Source organism: Thamnophis elegans, chromosome 15 (assembly GCF_009769535.1).
Source record: "Thamnophis elegans isolate rThaEle1 chromosome 15, rThaEle1.pri, whole genome shotgun sequence".
Classification (NCBI taxonomy): Eukaryota; Metazoa; Chordata; class Lepidosauria; order Squamata; family Colubridae; genus Thamnophis; species Thamnophis elegans.
In genome coordinates, this window is record NC_045555.1 from 37,290,704 (window position 1) to 37,309,753 (window position 19,050).

At 42.1% G+C, this 19,050-nt stretch overlaps 1 protein-coding gene across 2 annotated transcripts in view; it reads right to left on the minus strand.

Annotated features, from left to right (window-relative positions):
- Positions 1-19,050, minus strand: part of SPOCK2 (SPARC (osteonectin), cwcv and kazal like domains proteoglycan 2) — a 125,731-nt gene that overhangs the window by 16,613 nt on the left and 90,068 nt on the right. For both annotated transcript variants that reach the window (XM_032231469.1, XM_032231468.1), the window contains 3 exons: positions 17,816-17,930; positions 9,117-9,231; positions 5,975-6,094 (listed from right to left, as the gene is read on the minus strand). In XM_032231469.1, coding sequence (XP_032087360.1) covers positions 5,975-6,094; positions 9,117-9,231; positions 17,816-17,930 — 350 coding nt within the window. The remainder of the gene's footprint in view (positions 1-5,974; positions 6,095-9,116; positions 9,232-17,815; positions 17,931-19,050) is intronic.

The following is a 19,050-nucleotide window of genomic DNA, read 5'->3' on the forward strand; positions in this document are numbered from 1 at the left end:
ATCCTAACTTTCATTACTCCTTCTAAGAATTAACACAAGTGATTGATAGTTACAGAATACAGAATAACAGATTTGGAGGGGACCTTGGAGGTATTCCAGTCCATGTGTGTGTGTGTGTGTGTGTGTGTGTGTGTGTGTGTGAGAGAGAGAGAGAGAGAGAGAGAGAGAGAGAGAGAGAGAGAAACAGACAGACAGAGACAGACAGACAGGCAGAGACAGAAAGCGAGACAGACAGACAGAGAGAGACAGATAGACACACAGAGAGAGACAGAGAGAGAGAGAGCAACAGAGACAGAGGGAGAGAGAAACAGAGACAGACAGAGAGAGACAGAGGGAGAGAGAGACAGACAGAGACTCACAGAGAGAGACAGCGACAGATAGAGATAGATAGAGAGAGAGAGAGAGAGAGAGAGCAACAGAGAGAGACAGAGGGAGAGAGAAACAAAGACAGGCCGAGAGAGGCAGAGACGCAGAGAGAGATAGAGAGAGACAGAGATAGAGACAGAGAGGGAGAGAGACAGACAGAGACAGAGACAGATAGACAGACAGAGAGCAACAGAGAGAGACAGAGGGAGAGAGAAACAGAGACAGACAGACAGAGGCAGAGACACAGAGAGAGAGAGACAGAGACAGACAGAAAAAGAGACAGAGAGAGAGAGACATAGACACACAAAGAGAGACAGAGAGAGAGAAAGATAGACAGAGACAGAGATAGACAGTGATGGACAGACAGAGAGACAGACAAACAGAGGGAGAGAGAGACAGACAGAGATAGACAGAGAGAGAGAGGGACAGAGGGGGAGAGAGACAGACAGACACAGAGAGAGAGACAGAGAGAGACAGACAGAGAGAGACACACAGATAGAGAGACAGACAGACAGAGACACACAGAGAGAGAGAGAGAGAGATAGAGACAGAGATAGACACAGAGAGAGATTCAGAGAGAGAGACAGAGAGAGAGACAGAGACAGACAGACAGTGAGACAGAGATAGACACAGAGAGAGATGGAGATAGACAGACAGAGACAGACAGAGAGAGAGACAGATAGAGACAGACACAGACAGATAGAGAGAGAGAGACAGACAGACAGACAGAGACAGAGAGAGAGAGCAACAGATATAGACAGAGAGATAGACAGAGAGAAAGACACAGAGAGAGGTAGAGATAGAGACAGAGAGACAGAGGGAGAGCGAGACAGAGAGACAGACCGACAGAGACAGAAAGAGAGACAGAGAGACAGACAGAGATAGAGATAGATAGATAGATAGAGAGAGAGAGAGAGAAGCAGAGAGAGTTATCAGTTCATAACAGGATCACGAGAGAAATCAGCATGTATGAGTCACTCAACCTTCACAGGAGTTTCAAATGCCTTTAAAAAGGAGGCATATTTTCCCTGCAAGGACTTGTCCAGGCAGCTGCTAGGACCCAACACTTGACTTGAAGGCACCACACACACACACAAACACTCCAACATTAAGAAAGAACATGACCAGTAGTCATAGAATGTAATGAGCAAATCAGAAAGCAGGCAATACATTGGGATGTGCATGTGTGTACATGTGCATGTGCGAGTGGAGAACACTGAGAAAGGGGATCTCTGGTAGGACACAGAAGGGACCATTTTGTTAGAAAGAGAAAATACAGTGTGGTATTTGCAGGTGCCGCTGCTATTTGTAAGGAGTGTGTTATCTCCTTACAAAGGGATGGAGACACTGAGGCCCTCCAAGTATTGCTGAACTTCAACTTCCAACTTTCTGGTGATGAAGAGAGAATTGAATAGTCAACCCTTCATGTACTTTCCAAAGCCACGTTTCTAAAGCCAAGTTTAAAAAAAAATCTAAGTAGAGTATCCTTTACTTAGGAAGTAGAATTCCTGCACAACTGTGTGCAGGAACTATTCTATTATCCAAACCACCAGAAGAAACTAATATATATTCCACTAAGACTGTCCTTTGCATCAGTTACACAGGTCATAGGATTCAGCTTTTCTGAGTGCACGGTGTTAATTGATATAAAGGTTATACAGAGTATACATAATGAAAAGTATTATCCATGGGAAAAATTGACAGATGCCACTAATGAGTGGCAAGGTTCAAACTTGAGGCTTTAAAGGGAATTTTATGCAGTATGAAATTCTGCACTGGAGATTGAAAGCACTCCAAAGAGAATATATTAATTAAGTATGCATACTTAAGCATGAGAGACCCACAACTGTGAGCCCGGAGGGCAGATTGACAATGGCCTGTCTGTCTCTCAAGCTGGAAGCGAAAGAAATACAATTTTGGGTAGCAGAAGAGCCATAGAGTCGCTTAAAAAGATTGAGATCTAATGCTGGCCTCCTACCACCATAACCATCAAGCCTAGTCTCTGTTGTAAATATGACTCTCCAGGAGAACAAGCTGCACATGTGACAGATCAAGGAGCATTGAAATTGTTCAACCATGCCTGCTCCTCCTCCTCCTCATTTCACCATATGGATCAGTTTGCTCTCCATGAACTTCCCAGCAGTTGGAGGCAAGTCATTATAGCCAATGCACTTATCTGCAAAAGCTCACAGATAACACAACCCGCTCACCAAGGCTGCAGGGGCCTCCATTAAAAAAGGGGGTAGGACCAGTGGGGAAATTCAATTTTTTTTACTACCGGTTCTGTGGGCATGGCTTAGTAGGCATGGTGTGACTTGGGGTGGTGTGGCAGGGGAAGGATACTGTAAATCTCCATTCCCACCGCACTTCAGGGGAAGGATACTGTAAATCCCCATTCCCTCCCCACTCCAGGGGAAGGATAGTGTAAATCCCCATTCCCTCCACACTGCAGGGGAAGGATACTGTAAATTTCCATTCCCTCCACACTGCAGGGGAAGGATACTGTAAATCCCCATTCCCTCCACACTGCAGGGGAAGGATACTGTAAATCCCCATTCCCTCCACACTGCAGGGGAAGGATACTGTAAATCCCCATTCCCTCCACACTGCAGGGGAAGGATACTGTAAATCCCCATTCCCTCCCCACTCCAGGGGAAGGATACTGCAAAATCTCCATTCCCACCACATTCTGGGGCCAACCAGAGGTTGCATTTTCCGGTTCTGCGAACTACTCAAAACCTCCGCTACCGGTTCTTCTTCTGCAGGGCCTGGCTGAAATGTCAGGATTTTTCAGCTATCAAAAATAAGACATTCAGGGCATGCAACTGATTCCGATGGATCCTAAGAACCCGGTGTTAAAATATTCATGACTGGGATAGACATGGGAACAAAGACAGCCAATGAATAGGCATAGCAACTAAGTCAGCCAATGGGAGCTTAAACAGATCCGAGTCTGTGCGGAGAATTGAAACAAAAACTTAAGCAGTCTGCTGCTCTGAGAAGTGAACTAGCAGTCTGTATGGGCTTGTCTGCTGATATGAAACTAACTGCTTGTGTTTGCCTTTAGCTCTCCTGGTTTGTGTTTACTTGGAAAAACCACCTGTTGGTATTGTACATTTATTCATTTATTGTTTATAAAAAAGTTGATGACTCCAGCTGAATCAGTTATCTGTGTGTGCTTTCTGGATTTGAATTTATGCAACAAACTCTGACACCTGGTCACAAAAATGGCAGAACCATCAGCCCTGTCACCTCTCTTACCCCACCTATCTCACAAGATTGTGGATGAATATAATGAATGGAGATCCACCTTGAACCTTTGGAGAAAAGGTGGTAATTGTAACAAGTAACATAAGAATAGATAAAATATACTCCTGGAAGTGGAGCCATGCAAGGGACATAAAAAAAACAACCACAAAGGAAACTTTAATTGTGGTTTCCCTCTCCCTCACTCATACCTTGTGGAAGAAAACAATGCCAAGCCACTGCAATTTAGCTGATAGTAAAAGAAGGAGGATACCTCCTCTGACAAGAATCCAGCTTAAGACAGACTTAACTTTCTGACCTGACAGCAAAGTTAATCAGTTTGTCCGGATGAGGAAGGCCATTTCCACAGGATTAGGAGATAAGCGCACAGCTGAGTCTCCCAACATTTGAATAACAGAGCTGGAAGGGACCTTGGAGGTCCTCTAGTCCAACCCCCTACTCAAGCAGGAGACCATTCCAGACAAGTGACTGTCCAGTGATGTAGCACCCACAATTTCTAAAGCCAAGCCATTCCACATTAGGAAATTTCTTCTTACTTCTAAGTTGCTTCTCTCCTTGATTAGTTTCCATCTATTGTTTTTTGTCTTACCTTCTGGTGCTTTGGAAAATAGGTTGACCTACTCATTTTTTTGTAGTAGCTCCTTAAATATTGGAACACTGCTATCACGTCATCCCTAGTCCTTCTTTTCACTAGACATACCCAATTCCTGCAACAGTTCTTCCTATGTTTTGTCCTCTAGCCCCCTAATCATCTTTGTTGCTCTTCTCTACGCTCAATACATTTCAATCAGTTTCAATACCTTTTTTAGAATATGGTGAGCAAAACTAGACACAGTATTTTTCCTCCTTCCCTTTTTTAAATGTCTTTTTCCTTAAGAACAAAACCCTTCAATTTTACATGTATATCAGTTGCACACTGTACATACTTAAATGATTATTGTATATAATCACAGGTAATTCTATTTTGGGGTATATTTTGGTCTCTAACTTAGCTTGCCTACAAATATCGATGGTAGGCTATGAGGATTTTGTGAGTTACCACCAACAAATTTTACTGTATGTAGCTGAGTGGATCTCTTGATGATCATTTGTTTATCTTTTGTTGCTTGAATTAGAATTGAACTCCAGATGCTATGAAACCTAAACTGAAAACTGAACCCCAGATTTAGTGGTTTGAATCTCTACTTTAAAGTTTTCCTTTTGCTTAGTCTCATAGTCAGTTTGCAACTAAATTATCTGATAAATCGTGACCATCAAATAATGTTGAACTTATCCGTGACCCGTCAAAACCGCGCTTGACTAAGCCGCGCCCGATTAAACCGCGTCGCTGACGTCATCAACAGGGCGACAACAGCCAGCACGGAGAAAGAAGGGTGCTTTAAATAGCGCTTTGAAAGCAAGCCGATTCAACTTAAGGTAAGGGTTAGGTTAAGGGTTAGGATTAGGTCTAGGGTTAGGTTAAGGGTTAGGATTAGGTTTAGGTTTAGGGTTAGGTTAAGGGTTAGGATTAGGTTTAGGTTTAGGGTTAGGTTAAGGGTTAGGATTAGGTTTAGGTTTAGGTTAAGGGTTAGGGTTAGCTTTAGGGTTAGGTTAAGGGTTAGGGTTAGGGTTAGGTTAAGGGTTAGGATTAGGTTTAGGGTTAGGTTAAGGGTTAGGGTTAGGTTTAGGGTTAGGTTAAGGTTTAGGGTTAGGGTTAGGTTTAGGTTTAGGGTTAGGGTTAGGTTAAGGCTTAGGTTTAGGATTAGGTTTAGGGTTAGGTTAAGGGATAGGTTTAGGGTTAGGTTTAGGATTAGGTTTAGGGGGGTTAGGTTTAGGTTTAGGGGTTAATTTTAGGTTTAGGGTTTACAGCGTGCTTCTGTCTCCGTGCTGTTGTCGCCCTGTTGATGACATCAGCTATGCGGTTTAGTCGAACGCGGTTTAGTCGAGCGCGGTTTTTTGGTGGAACCGAACTTATCCATACCATCCATATCAGTCTCAATACCTTTTTTATAATATGGTGATCAAAACTAGCTGCAGTATTCCAAGTGTGAATTTGAAACAAGTATAGGAGAACATCTTATGTTGGTGGCATTTTTCAGCCTGTTCTGGATCAGATTTCTGGTGGAAAGTTATGGATGGGATGGGAAGGGGAAGGAGTAGCCATCAGAAGATATTCTGCTCTCATTCTTAAGGCTGACCAAAAATCCAGAATCAGCAACCAAGTTGCACCACACACACTTTTGGCCACTTGCTGTCAAATTCTGGCAGCCATCTAGGAACCCTGGGAACAATACAAATGGCCTGAGACTTTCCCACTTCTTCTGTCCATGCACCCAAAGGGGAAAAGTAAAACTCGGCATACCATTCACAGGATTGGGGCCAACACTTCCAGAGCTATTCTGCTTGGCGTTCTCATGGAGCAGTTGGAACCAGTCCCGCAGTCGATCGCCCAGGTCTGCCAGATCTTGACCAGTGCAGGTTTCTGCAAATCAGTTGGTAAGCATCTCAGGTGAGCATCCCAGAGGGGAAGACAGTAAGTACGTAGGTTGGTCTGCAACTCCTCCTTAAGGTTTTCGCACACAATTATTCAAAGGATACCAAAACTCTGTTTTATCCATGGCGATAGTAAGAGCATGATACAGTATTTCTCCCCCACCCATTTTTTTTATTTTTTATTCTCTTACATACCATTGAAGGTGTACATTCACATAATTGTTCTTCTTCTTTACGTTTGTCATTCTTATACATTTGTTATTCCATTTAATAGGTTATACCTATTTACCATCCCTTCTTCCTGTTGTAAAACCATCTCATTTTCCCGTTCTTTTCTCCCTCTCCCTTCTCTATTTCCTTCCCTCCTCCTCTCCTTCCCCTTCCTTCTTCCCTTACCTCTCCCCTACTCCTACTCTTCCTCTTCTCCTTCCTACCCTCTCTCCTTCTCTTTCTCTCCCTTCCACCCTCCTCTCCTTACCTCTTTCTTCCTTCCCTCTCATTCCATTTAATAGGTTATACCTATTTACCATCCCTTCTTCCTGTTGTAAAACCATCTCATTTTCCCATTCTTTTCTCCCTCTCCCTTCTCTATTTCCTTCCCTCCTCCTCTCCTTCCCCTTCCTTCTTCCCTTACCTCTCCCCTACTCCTACTCTTCCTCTTCTCCTTCCTACCCTCTCTTCCTCTCATTCTCTCCTCCTCTCTCCCTTTCTTTTTCTGTTATTCTACGTGCCTCTTTCAAATCTCAGTTTATGTTTCCTTGGGATGGTATTTCCACAAACCCAAATATAATTTAGCATCATTTCTTACTCCCTTCCCTTCGCTAATCTTTCCTATGTTTTTTTCTCCTTTATATCTCACTCTTGAATATATACTTGGGTATTTAGTATTTTCTTTTCTGTTTCCCCCCTCTTCCCCCTTTCTCATTTAATAGTGCATCGTCTGGGTTCTATATGATGCAGTATTTCTTGTCTATACAATAAATTCTCAGTGTTAGGATAGGAGGACAAGAATACAGAGGAAAAATTCTCTAGGGCTGCAATGAAATTGATCTAAAAGTCACAACAAGTGACTCACTTTATTTAATCTGGTGACAGTAAATTGCAATAAAATGTCAACTTTTCAGATCTCCTGAGGAGAAGGGGTGTCCATGAAAGCTAAATGTCTCTTAAATCTTAATCTGCACAATTTTTTGTGATTTGTGTCATTTACTAACGATGCAAATTGATGCAAAAGAGGTAAATTACATCAGTGCTCCGGACTGTTCCAAAAACACTGCACCATGATCACTATTTGATAGTACTAGGAATCCAAAGCTAACATTATGTCTGTTGTATCTGAAGTCTGCCAGGAAAAGCTCTCCAAAATCAAGATTTTATTATTACGCTAAGCGCTCACTTTTTATCTCATATATACTGTATATATTTGTGTATAAGCCCATCTGCAGATAAGATGATCCTTGACAATTTAACCCCAATCTCATGAAAAATGCACTACCCATCAATGAGTTTCCCCACATTTTTCATTGCATTTTGGTTAAAAATGTCAGGTTTTGCTTATTTGAAGATGGACAAATACATGTATATATTGGATATACAGGTAATTTTAAAAACAGCGAGGAACCCACCATCCAGTCAGAGCCGAAGATGCTTCTTGAATGAGAAGCAAAAACATCTTCAAAGAAAAAACAAGAAAGTCCAGTTGCCTCTTGAAAAAAGCACCTTTGGGACAACCATGACCTGGATGGCTGAGAATCTCCATAGATATTTTAGAAAGTATTATTATTTGTATTCAGTTGCAGGAATTTTTTTACGCCTAGAAATGGAAAGAAGTATTAATCCCCACCACAGAGGAATGGTTTCAAAAGATAACGGAAGTGGTAGAGATGGCAAAGCTGACTGCATTAATTAGGGACAGAAAAGTAAATAATTTTGTGGGTATTTGGAATTCGCTTGTGGACTTTCTGTGTGAAATGGAAGAAAAATGAAAAATTGACTTTGGATTTTGACAATTAAGTGGGTTATTGTTAATAGAATGGCTAGTCGTTATTATTTGGCATAACTAAAAATACTATAACTTTATTATATATCCTACTGAAAAAAGATGGAAATCACTGCTTTTTGTTTCTTTTTTAAATGTATTTTTCCTCCTTCCTTCCTTCCTTCCTTCCTTCCTTCCTTCCCTCCCTCACTTTATGTCCTCTATTTCCTTTCCTTTCCTGTTTTGCCATTGTCTTTATTTCTATTTGTATTTTATATTGAGGGGAAAAACCCTTTAATTTTACATGTTTATCAGATGCATACTTTATGTTCTTAAAGGATTATCGTATATAATCACAGGTAAGCTGAATCCTATTTTTGGTCTGTATTTTGGCCCCTAACATTCTTAGCTTGCCCACAAATATTTATGGTAGGCTATGAGGATTTTGTGAGTTACAACCAACACATTTTATTGTATGAAGCTGGGTTGGATCTCTTGATGATCATTTGTTTTGTTGCTTGATCGTGGCTATGTTTGTTTGTTTGTTTGTTTGTTTAATGTATTTATTTTTGTCAACAAGTACAAGGAAACAAGTATTTTGCCAGTCAAATAATGTTGAACTTATCCTCAAAATATCTGCTCTTTGTGTTACTGGAAGACTGACTTCATCTACGTTCAAGGACTGACTTCATCTATATTCAGATGGTGATGTTGACCAGGATACCAACAAATACATAGAGCAAAAAGTATCATGTGGGGACAGAAAAGGTCAGCCATGGAATACAGTTCATTGACTAATTTGATCAGTGTGCTTATTTATTCTTGGTGTCTCTAGAGAATTGTTTCTCAACCTTGGCAACTTTAAGATATGTGGAAGTCAATTCCCAGAATCCACATTCTGGCTGGAGAATTTTGGGAATTGAAATCCATGCATCTTAAAGTTGCCAAGGTTGAGAAACACTGCTCTATAGAGCCATAAGGTGGACTACAGGAGAGGATACAATTATTCAAATTTTAGTAGATGATCTCTGACCTTGCTTGAGATCCGTGGCTGAAGTTGGACTATGTTCACTTGTGCATGGGCACTGACCCTCACATTTCACTGTCAGCTGCTTGCTGGTCAGGCAGGCCTGTTGTTCCAGTTTACACTGCAAAAGAATAAGAGAAGTCACACAAGCACGAAGCAACTGACCATCAAATAAAAATAACTCCAAGGTAAGGGACCTTGCTGGTTTTCTTGTAAAGTCTGTCAGGATCACCTTAGTCTCAACTCACCTGGTCCTCTAGTGTCCAGACATGAATTCAACAGATTATAAATCTTATCTAAATTCTAGAACAAGACAAAGATTTAATGCAACAGCTAGAAATTCATGCATAAGCATTTAACAGATTACTTTTAATCATCCTAGTTGTTAAGTCTTCCTACTATAAAATACATTCATTGTGGGAATCAATAGGTTGTCACAATATCAATATACTGATACACAATTGAAATATAAATTCATACGGTTGACAATTTCCCTATGCCATTAATTCAAGTCACAGTAGATCTTACAAATATTCCTACTAAAATATGTCTGCTTCTGGAATCATACTAAGAACACCAAGGGGCTTCTGTTCAACCAGACAAGCTCATTTCTCCTTCAGGAAACACCCTGCAACATCATCTCTGAACAGTATTCATTCCTCTTCAGCTTAAAAACTTTTATGACGAACAGTCCACCATCTTTTGATGCAGACGTCTCCATTAATGGACAGCTCATACCCTTCCTAAGATTATTGCATTGTTTCTTTCCCATTGGGATGTCTACATTGTTGGCTGTCATCAAAGCACACCAGAGGTGGTATTCAGCAGGTTCTGACCAGTTCTGGAGAACCAGTAGCGCAAACTTTGAGTAGTTTGGAGAACCAGTAAATTCCACCTCTGACTAGCCATGCCCCCATCTATTCGCTGCCTCCTGAGTCCCAGCTGATCAGAAGGAATTGTGGGGATTTTGCAGTAACCTTCACCTGGAGTGGGGAGAGAATGGAGATTTTACAGTATCCTTCCCCTGAGGTGGGGAGGGAATGGGAATTTTGTAGTATCCTTCCCCTGGAGTGGGGAGGGAATGAAGATTTTACAGTATCCTTCCCCCGGAGTCGGGAGGGACTGGAGATTTTATAGTATCCTTCCTGTGGAGTCAGGAGGGAATGGAGATTTTACAGTATCCTTCCCCTAGAGTGGGGAGGGAATAGGAATTTTGCAGTATCCTTCCCCTGGAGTCAGGAGGGAATGGAGATTTTACAGTATCCTTCCCCTGGAGTTGGGAGGGAATGGAGATTTTGCAGTATCCTTCCTCTGAAGTCGGGAGGGAATGGAGATTTTACAGTATCCTTCTCTTGGAGTCAGGAGGGAATGGAGATTTTACAGTATCCTTCCCCTGGAGTCAGGAGGGAATGGAGATTTTACAGTATCCTTCCTCTGGAGTCGGGAGGGAATGGAGATTTTACAGTATCCTTCCCCTGGAGTCAGGAGGGAACGGAGATTTTACAGTATCCTTCCCCTGGAGTGGGGTGGGAATGGAGATTTTAAGTATCCTCCCCTTGTCATGCCCATGAAGCCATGCCATGTCTACCAAGCCATGCCCACAGAACCGGTAGTAAAAAGTTTGAATCCCACCACTGAAACCATACTATGTCATCTAACTATTTCTGTAACAAGTTCAAGGTTGGCATAGCTTTTGCAGTCCAACGCAGACGAAAACGGAACTCGAGAGCCCATTTTCACTGGCAGAACACTCAGGCCGCCATAGGCGCCCCCAACTTGAGTGAGCTGGCCACGCCCATCCTGGCCATGCCCACCCCAGCCCTCCGAGGTCAAACACAACCCTGATGCAGCCCTAAATGAAATCGAGTTTGACACCCCTGGTATAGGTGGTCCTGTTTACAATTCAGTCCAAAGACATTAAATGCCCTACTTCTTGGCATAGCAAGCGATGGATACATCCGAGACTTTATTCTCCAGCAATATGTCAGAGGAGTAACACGGTTCTCCTCCTTCAATGTTTTTGGCAATATGGTTCACTCTTCATTCAGACTTTTTTTAAATTCCAGGGGCAGATTGTGCAGGAAGGATTTAGTAGCAGGCTGGCTATTTGATCCTGTTATGGCTTTGTCATTTAAATTTCAAGCCAGGAGGAACTCAAAGCAAGGCATAATGAATCTTCTTAAAAGTTTATCTTCCCAAATGAAATTTCTTGCTGTGTCCACTATTTAGAACTAATCGCACGAAGACTTCTTAGATGCACAATTACAAACTGACGGCTCCTTTTCTGCAAGCTATAAGCCCGTCTTCCACTCACTGGTTGACCTGCGCACAAGCATTTTCATAAATGATGATGCCCAGAGGAAGGGTGTCAGACCTAGAACATGACAAGTTGATTACATTGAATGAGATGCTAGATGTGTCGCGTAGGACAAAACATTCCTTCTATGGGATGTATGGGAAGAGGTGGTATTCAGCCGGTTTGAACCAGTTCACCTGAACCGGTAGCAGTGAACTGCCTATGTAGTTTCGTTTTCAATGCTGCATGCATGCATGCACACCGGGGGTGTGAGCAAAGCGCATGTGCGGAGGGTAGCATGTATGTGTGGAAGATACACACATGCATGTGCCACAGGCATGTGCATGTAATGCGAGTGTGCGGGCACGGGTGCTCACAGTTGCAAGCCGGGGGTAAACCTAAGTGAATCCCACTGCTGGAAGAGGGGCCTTTGCTGGTAGCAGGGATATTCTATTCTATTCTATTCTATTCTATTCTATACCATTCTATTCTATACCATTCTCTATTTTATTCTCTTCTCTCCTCTTCTATGCTCTATTCTATTCATCATTTTTTACTTTTTAAATTTTATATTTTATTTTATTATTTTATTTATATTATTTGCTTATTTATTTCCCTACATAAATATCAATCTATTTTTTATTTAACTCAAGAGGGAGAACATGCAGGTAGTCCTCAAACTGACCAAGATTAAGACCAAAATCAAACCCAAAATTTCTGTTGATAAGTGAGACAGTTGCTAAGTGAATTTTTCCTCATTTTTGCAACTTTTCTTGCCACTGTTGTTAAGATAATCACTGAAATTGATAAGTTAGTAACCTGGTTGTTAAGTGAATCTGGCTTCCTCATTGACTTTCCTTAGCAGAAGGTCACAAAAGGCGATCACATGACCTTGGGAGACATGGGCAAGGGTCTTAAATATGAACCAGTTGCATTACCCCAAGCATCTGGATTTTAATCTCTTGATCATGGGGATGCAGCAAAGGTTGTAATTGTGAAAAACGGACGTAAGTCCCTTTTTCCAGTGCTGTTGTAACTTTGAATGGTCACTAAACAAATTGTTGTAAGTCAAGAACTACCTGTACCCTTTTTCCTCCTATTTTTCCCCACAACAACAACCCTGAGCTGAAAGATGCAGGGACTGGTCCCAAATCACCCACTTGGCTTCCATACCCAAGGCGGGACTAGAACTCACAGTCAACCAGTTTCTAGCCTGGTACCTTAATCACTACACCAAAAGGTTTCTGACATATTGCCAAGCAGTATACAGACCTTGTCTGCCTGAAATGCATGTATATTAAGGTGTTTTTAGTTCAGGAAAAAAGAACAAGAAAGAGAAAGTATAGAGATAATATTAGATATAATAATGTGAAGGAAACATGTATCTGCTCCATTTTGAAACATATACGAGCTGGTGAGTACAAAAGTATCATGATGCTTTGACTGGTTGAAAAGAATCTTCAGCCCCATAAAAAAGTAATCCAATGGTTGCTTTGGCCAGTAGCTGAGCAGATTAACAGAGTTGGAAGGGACCTTGTAGGTCATCTAGTCCAACCTCCTGCCCAAGCAGGAGATCCTATACCAGTGATGGCTAACCTTTTTCTAAAGGTGCGCCAAAATTGTGTGTGCACGCACCGTAGTGTGCATGCATGAGTGACTCCTCACTGCGCATGCACATGCGGGAGTAACCCCCCACCGCGCATGCAGGAGCAATAGCAATAGCAATAGCAGTTAGACTTATATACCGCTTCATAGGGCTTTCAGCCCTCTCTAAGCGGTTTACAGAGTCAGCATATTGCCCCCAACAACAATCCGGGTCCTCATTTTACCCACCTCAGAAGGATGGAAGGCTGAGTCAACCCTGAGCTGGTGAGATTTGAACAGCCGAACTGCAGAACTGCAGTCAGCTGAAGTAGCCTGCAGTGCTGCATTTAACCACTGCGCCACCTCAGCAACTCCCCACCGTGCTTGCGGGAGCAAATCCCATGTGCAGCAGGAGGGGGGGTTCACCCTCCCCAGGCTCAAGAAGGCTTTCCTGAAGCCTGGGGACGATGATAATGGTCCAACCAAAGTTCATTCCCCAATTTCTTGTTTGCCCACCCCAGGCTTCAGGAAAGCCTCCGGAGACCAGGAAGGGCGAAAAATGGCCCAACAAGCAAACTGGAAATTCAGGAATGAACTTTTGGTTAGGCTGTTGGGCCTGTTTTTCACCCTCTCTAAGCTCCGGAGGCTTTCTTGAAGCCTGGGGAGGGCAGAAACAGCCTCCCCCAGCCCTCCGGAAGGCTGAAAATTGGCTGGCCAGTGCACGCATGGGCGCTGGAGCTGAGGGCTGTTGAGGCCTGCCGTGCTGGTAAATATGGCTCCACATGTTGCCTGTGGCACACATGCCATAGTTTTGCCATCACAGCCCTACACCATTTCTGACATATGGCAGTCCAGTCTCTTCTTGAAAGATTCCAGTGCTTATAATGAGTTTTGATTTAGACTGGCATGGCCCAGCTTGATATGGTAGTTAAATGAATCTGGGTCTTTGTTTGAACTAGGAAGAATACACTAATTTCAGTTTTCCATCAGGGGAAAATAATTCTTCACAAGAGACTCCATATTGATAGCAGGAGTTGAAAGCTTACCTCCTATTAGCCAGAAGGAGGAAAAAATAGCACAGCACAGCACAGCAGGCTTACCCAAATGAGCTTTGATGATGGAAGTCCCATTATAACATAAGGCAAATTGTCCTGAGTTTAATGTAAGGCATGCAAAACACATTTTTACCATTCTAACTATACCCCTGTGTCATTATTCAACATATTTGCTTTGCCCCCCAAAATTCTGGCAATGTTTTATTGTTATCCAACCATTTAAAAAGAATTAGCTTGACCTATGATGTATTCCAGTCAAGTAGATCTATTTTTAATTGTTGCTATCACCACCAAGGGATGATGTTTGCCATTTGATGCCAACATATGAACACAAAGTCCTTTTTTTAACCTAATCAAGATCACTGATGATCATTTGCAATAGAAAATTGAAGACATATAAAGGAGCCTATATCCCCTCCCCCACTTTATATATTACTAGCTCGATACCCATGCTTCGCTATGAAACTATGTGATCGGGCTTGATAAATTGACACTTAAAGCAACACTAATGAGTAGTTAGGGTCGGGCTTGATAACTTAAAGCTTGAAAATTAATGTAGAATGTGTAACTTCTTAGCATCAGAGCATATTAATATACAGCAACTGGCAGTTGGCACAGAGTTCTTTTCAGGTGGGGAGGGGGAGTAGAATTTCTAACTCCTTAGCACCAGAGCGTGTTAATATAATACTGTATAATACAAATGATCTGATGGTCATTTCGACAAATCCTTTGTTAGCGAGCACCTAGAAGCCAAGAAGAACATACCTGCCAAGTTTCAAGTTTGTAGGCTTTGCAGTTCTGGAGATTTCATGATGATGTGTGACTGGTATTTGGCTTATATATATATATATATATATATATATATATATATATATATATATATATATATATATATATATATATATATATATATATATATATATATATATATATATATATACACACACACACACACATACATACATATATATATATATATATATATATATATATATATATATATATACATACACATACATATATATTTATATATATATATATATATTAGATTTTTACAACCCCTGGTAAGCCCCAATTATGGGAGGAAGCTAACTGCTTCCATCATCTGTCAATCGGCTCGTCACAAGAGTCCATCACGACAGAAACCCAATATTTTTACTGTTGCCTTTGTTATATATATATAGGTTCGATTCCCAAAAAAAAAAAAAAACTTGGGTATGGCTAGCTGATGAGAGCTAAATAGCTTGAAATAGATCTATACTAGTCTCCCTTTATTTATTTATCAGCATAAATATAACAAATGTAACACAAAAGGCAACAGTAAAAAATATTGGGTTTCTGTCTGGATGGACTCTTGTGACGAGCCTAATGACAGAGAGTGGAAGTGTGACCTTCCTCCCATACTTGGGCATACCAGGGGTTGTGACTTTAAGTATATATATATATATATATATATATATATATATATATATATATATATATATATATATATATATATATACATATACACACACACACACACACACACACACACACACACACACCTCACCCTGGCTGGCTGATAAGGAGTCGAGCTCTGTAGCTCAATGGTTAATACATCTGCCTAAGAGGCAATAGAGCACAGGTTCGATTCCCAACATGGGTATGGCTAGCTGATGAGAGCTAAATAGCTTGAAATAGATCTATACTAGTCTCCCTTTATTTATTTATCAGCATAAATATAACATATATATATATAAAAAACATTATTTACACTGCTTATGTCTTGATAAAAGAACCATCGTTGTTATTATAAGCAAAAGTACTGTAGGTATTATCTTACTGCAGAAAGTAAACAGATTAAGCTTTTTCTTAATATACTACTAGTGCTGATATTCCACCGTTGCACGAGTATTTATTTATAGGAGGGAAATGTCTGGACCGAAGGTAATTTCTGATGTTGGATTTTCCCCCTTACCAGAGGGAGCCCCCTTGTGGAGTACTGTGCAACAGTTACCATGGCATCTACACTGTGCTGTACAATAGAAGCCATTTTACAACAGTATAGTAGAAGCCATTGTAAGGCACAACAGGCTGCATCAAAACAGAACATACACCCCGAGGCAGCAGTAGTGGGATTCAAATAATTTAATAACCGGTTCTATGCCCTAATGATATCTTCCAACAACCAGTTCACCAAACTGCTCAGAAAGTTAACAACTGATTTTCCCGAAGTGGTGCGAACTGGCTGAATCCCACTACTGCCCAAGGGGTATTAGGGGTATCTTACCCCCACAGTATTTGTCTCCAGAGAGTAAGTCATCTGTGTACCAAGTTTGGTTGAAATTGCCCGAGGTGTTCTAGAGTTATGTTGGAACATACACACACAGAGCCATTTTTATATAGATAGTTAGATTGCTCCTAAGAATGAAGAGTTGCGAGAGGTTTGATTCTCCTTATCAAAATCAACCTAGTAGTGCATGTGTAAATAGCCTGCTGAAAGAAGCAATCTAAACATTACCTCAGGGTAACCGGCATAGTTGCAAAGGGAATGAGACAATTAATGCCTGGGCAGGCAATCTGGAGCCTCCAGGTATTTTGAGTAACAATTTCCCAAATTTACCATGTTAGTCAAACCTAGTGGGAGTTGAAATCGAAGCAGCTTAAGGGTAATGGATTTTCCCCCACTCCCTTTGCATATCTTCTCCAGCCAAATGCATCTCACAGTGGTTGCTGTGAGGGTAGAAAGGATAGGCAAAGAAATGGACAGGTGTGATAAGAATAACATAGATAAGGGTAAAGATTCCCCTCGCACATATGTGCTAGTTGTTCCTGACTCTGGGGGGGGGGGGGGGGGTGCTCATCTCAGTTTCAAAGCCGAAGAGCCAGTGCTGTCTGAAGACATCTCCGTGGTTATGAAGATGTCTCCTTCGGCGTTTAGTCATGTGGTCATGACTAAATGTCGAAGGCGCACAGAACGCTGTTACCTTCCCACCAAAGGTGGTTCCTATTTTTTTTTTACATGCTTTCAAACTGCTAGGTTGGCAGAAGCTGGGACAAGTAACGGGAGCTCACTCCATTACATGGTGCTAGGGATTCAAACCCCCGAACTGCCGACCTTCTGATCGACAAGCTCAGCGTCTTAGCCCCTGAGCCACCGCACCCAAGAATAACATATGACTCTGTTAAAAATGAAATGCTTTACCCACACAAAGGTTTTACAGAATTAGTTCTAGAGTGGAATTCGAACTGATGGGCCTTTGCAACAGGTAGTCCTTGACTTACAACAGCTCATTTAGTGACCGTTCAAAGTTACAGGCACTGAAAAAAGTGACATGGCCATTTTTCACACAACCGTTGCAGCATCCTCACACGCACATGATCAACATTCAGATGCTTGCCAACTGACTCATATGTATGACAGCTGCAGTGTCTTGGATCATGTGAGACCTTCTGTCAAGCAAAGCCACTGGGGAAGTCAGATTCACTTAACGACCATGTTACTAACTTAATAAATGCAGTGATTCACTTAACAACTGTGGCAAGAAAACGGGGCAAAGCTCGCCGAACAGATGTTTCCGTTAGCAACATAAATTTGGGAGCTCAGTTGTGGTCGTAACTTGAGGACTACCTGTACATGCGAACGTTCAGATCCTTTCACTGATCCCAAGAAAAACCACCCGATCAGTTATAAAATAGGCTGATCCTCTGAAAGCCCAAAGTTGCCTCTCCCTCTGCCCTCCACCCCATCCCTGCTTATTTTCAGGGTCAAATATTGTTGTCTTCCTTACCACAGAGCTGTAAGTGTGGCCGTCGGAGCCACAGACGGAGGCAAGCTGGGTCATGTGACAAGGTTTGCACAGGTTCTCCTTGTTTCCATGGAGTTTCACGGCAGGCTGTTTGATTCTGTGCCGGTGCGCCAGGCAGAGAGAAAAGAGAAAGAGCAATGCACATTAAAGCTTGGCTAAGACCAACATCTCTCCTTCTTGGGGGTGCAGGAAGTTAGCACCTACCCATCTCCTAGGAAAATGAGATAGTTTAGGACTGAAATGGTTAACCTTTTTAGGTTCGCCAAAACTGTTTTAGGAAATATTACAAGGACACAGTATTTCCCCTCGTGACCCAACAAAAGCGTGAACGTCAAAAGCGCGCCGACAAAACCGCAGCGCTAAAGCCGCGATGTCAAAAGCGCGCCGACAACAGCGCGCCGACAACAGCGCGCCGACAGAAGCGCGATTTAAGTTAAGGTAAGGTTTAGGTTTAGGTTTAGGTTTAGGGTTAGGGTTAGGGTTAGGGTTAGGGTTAGGGTTAGGGTTAGGGTTAGGGTTAGGTTTAGGGTTAGGGTTAGGTTTAGGGTTAGGTTTAGGGTTAGGTTTAGGGTTAGGTTTAGGGTTATTTTTAGGGTTATGTTACAGTGCGCTTCTGTCAGCGCGCTGTTGTCGGCGCGCTTCAGCGCTCATTCGTCGGCGTGGTTTTGTCACTGCGGTTTTGTCACCGCGGTTTAGTCAAGCGCGCTTTTGCCGTTCGCACATTTGTGGTGGAACCATTTCCCCTAAAAGGAAGGCAGAAACTCAGTCCCCCCATCTTTGTCAATGGGCCATTAAGGTCTGAGCCAGTCTATGCTACATAACAAAGATCTACCTCCTTCAGGCAGAGCCAAAGTAGGAATTGCTCAAAGCCTTTTCATTACATCATCATCCAGCAAGAGTCAACGAAGCTTGGGACTCAAAAAACGACCTACAAAGTTACCTCTGCATGGCCCCATGGAAGTCTGAAAACCAGTCAGAATACAAGCTCAAATTCAAAAGCCCAGAGGGGGCATAAAAACCAGGCACTCTCAGCATCTCCGCCCTTTTTCTTTGCCCAAGTTCTTCAAGCCATGTGATCCTGTTCATCAATAAACCTTCTTTCCAAGCAACTTCCATGAATCCAGTGTCTTTTCCCCCCACTTGGAACTGAACCCAGATGGACATTCCTTCCAACATGGGTTTTGGGAAGGTGAAATGCCCCCTAATTCACAGGCTGG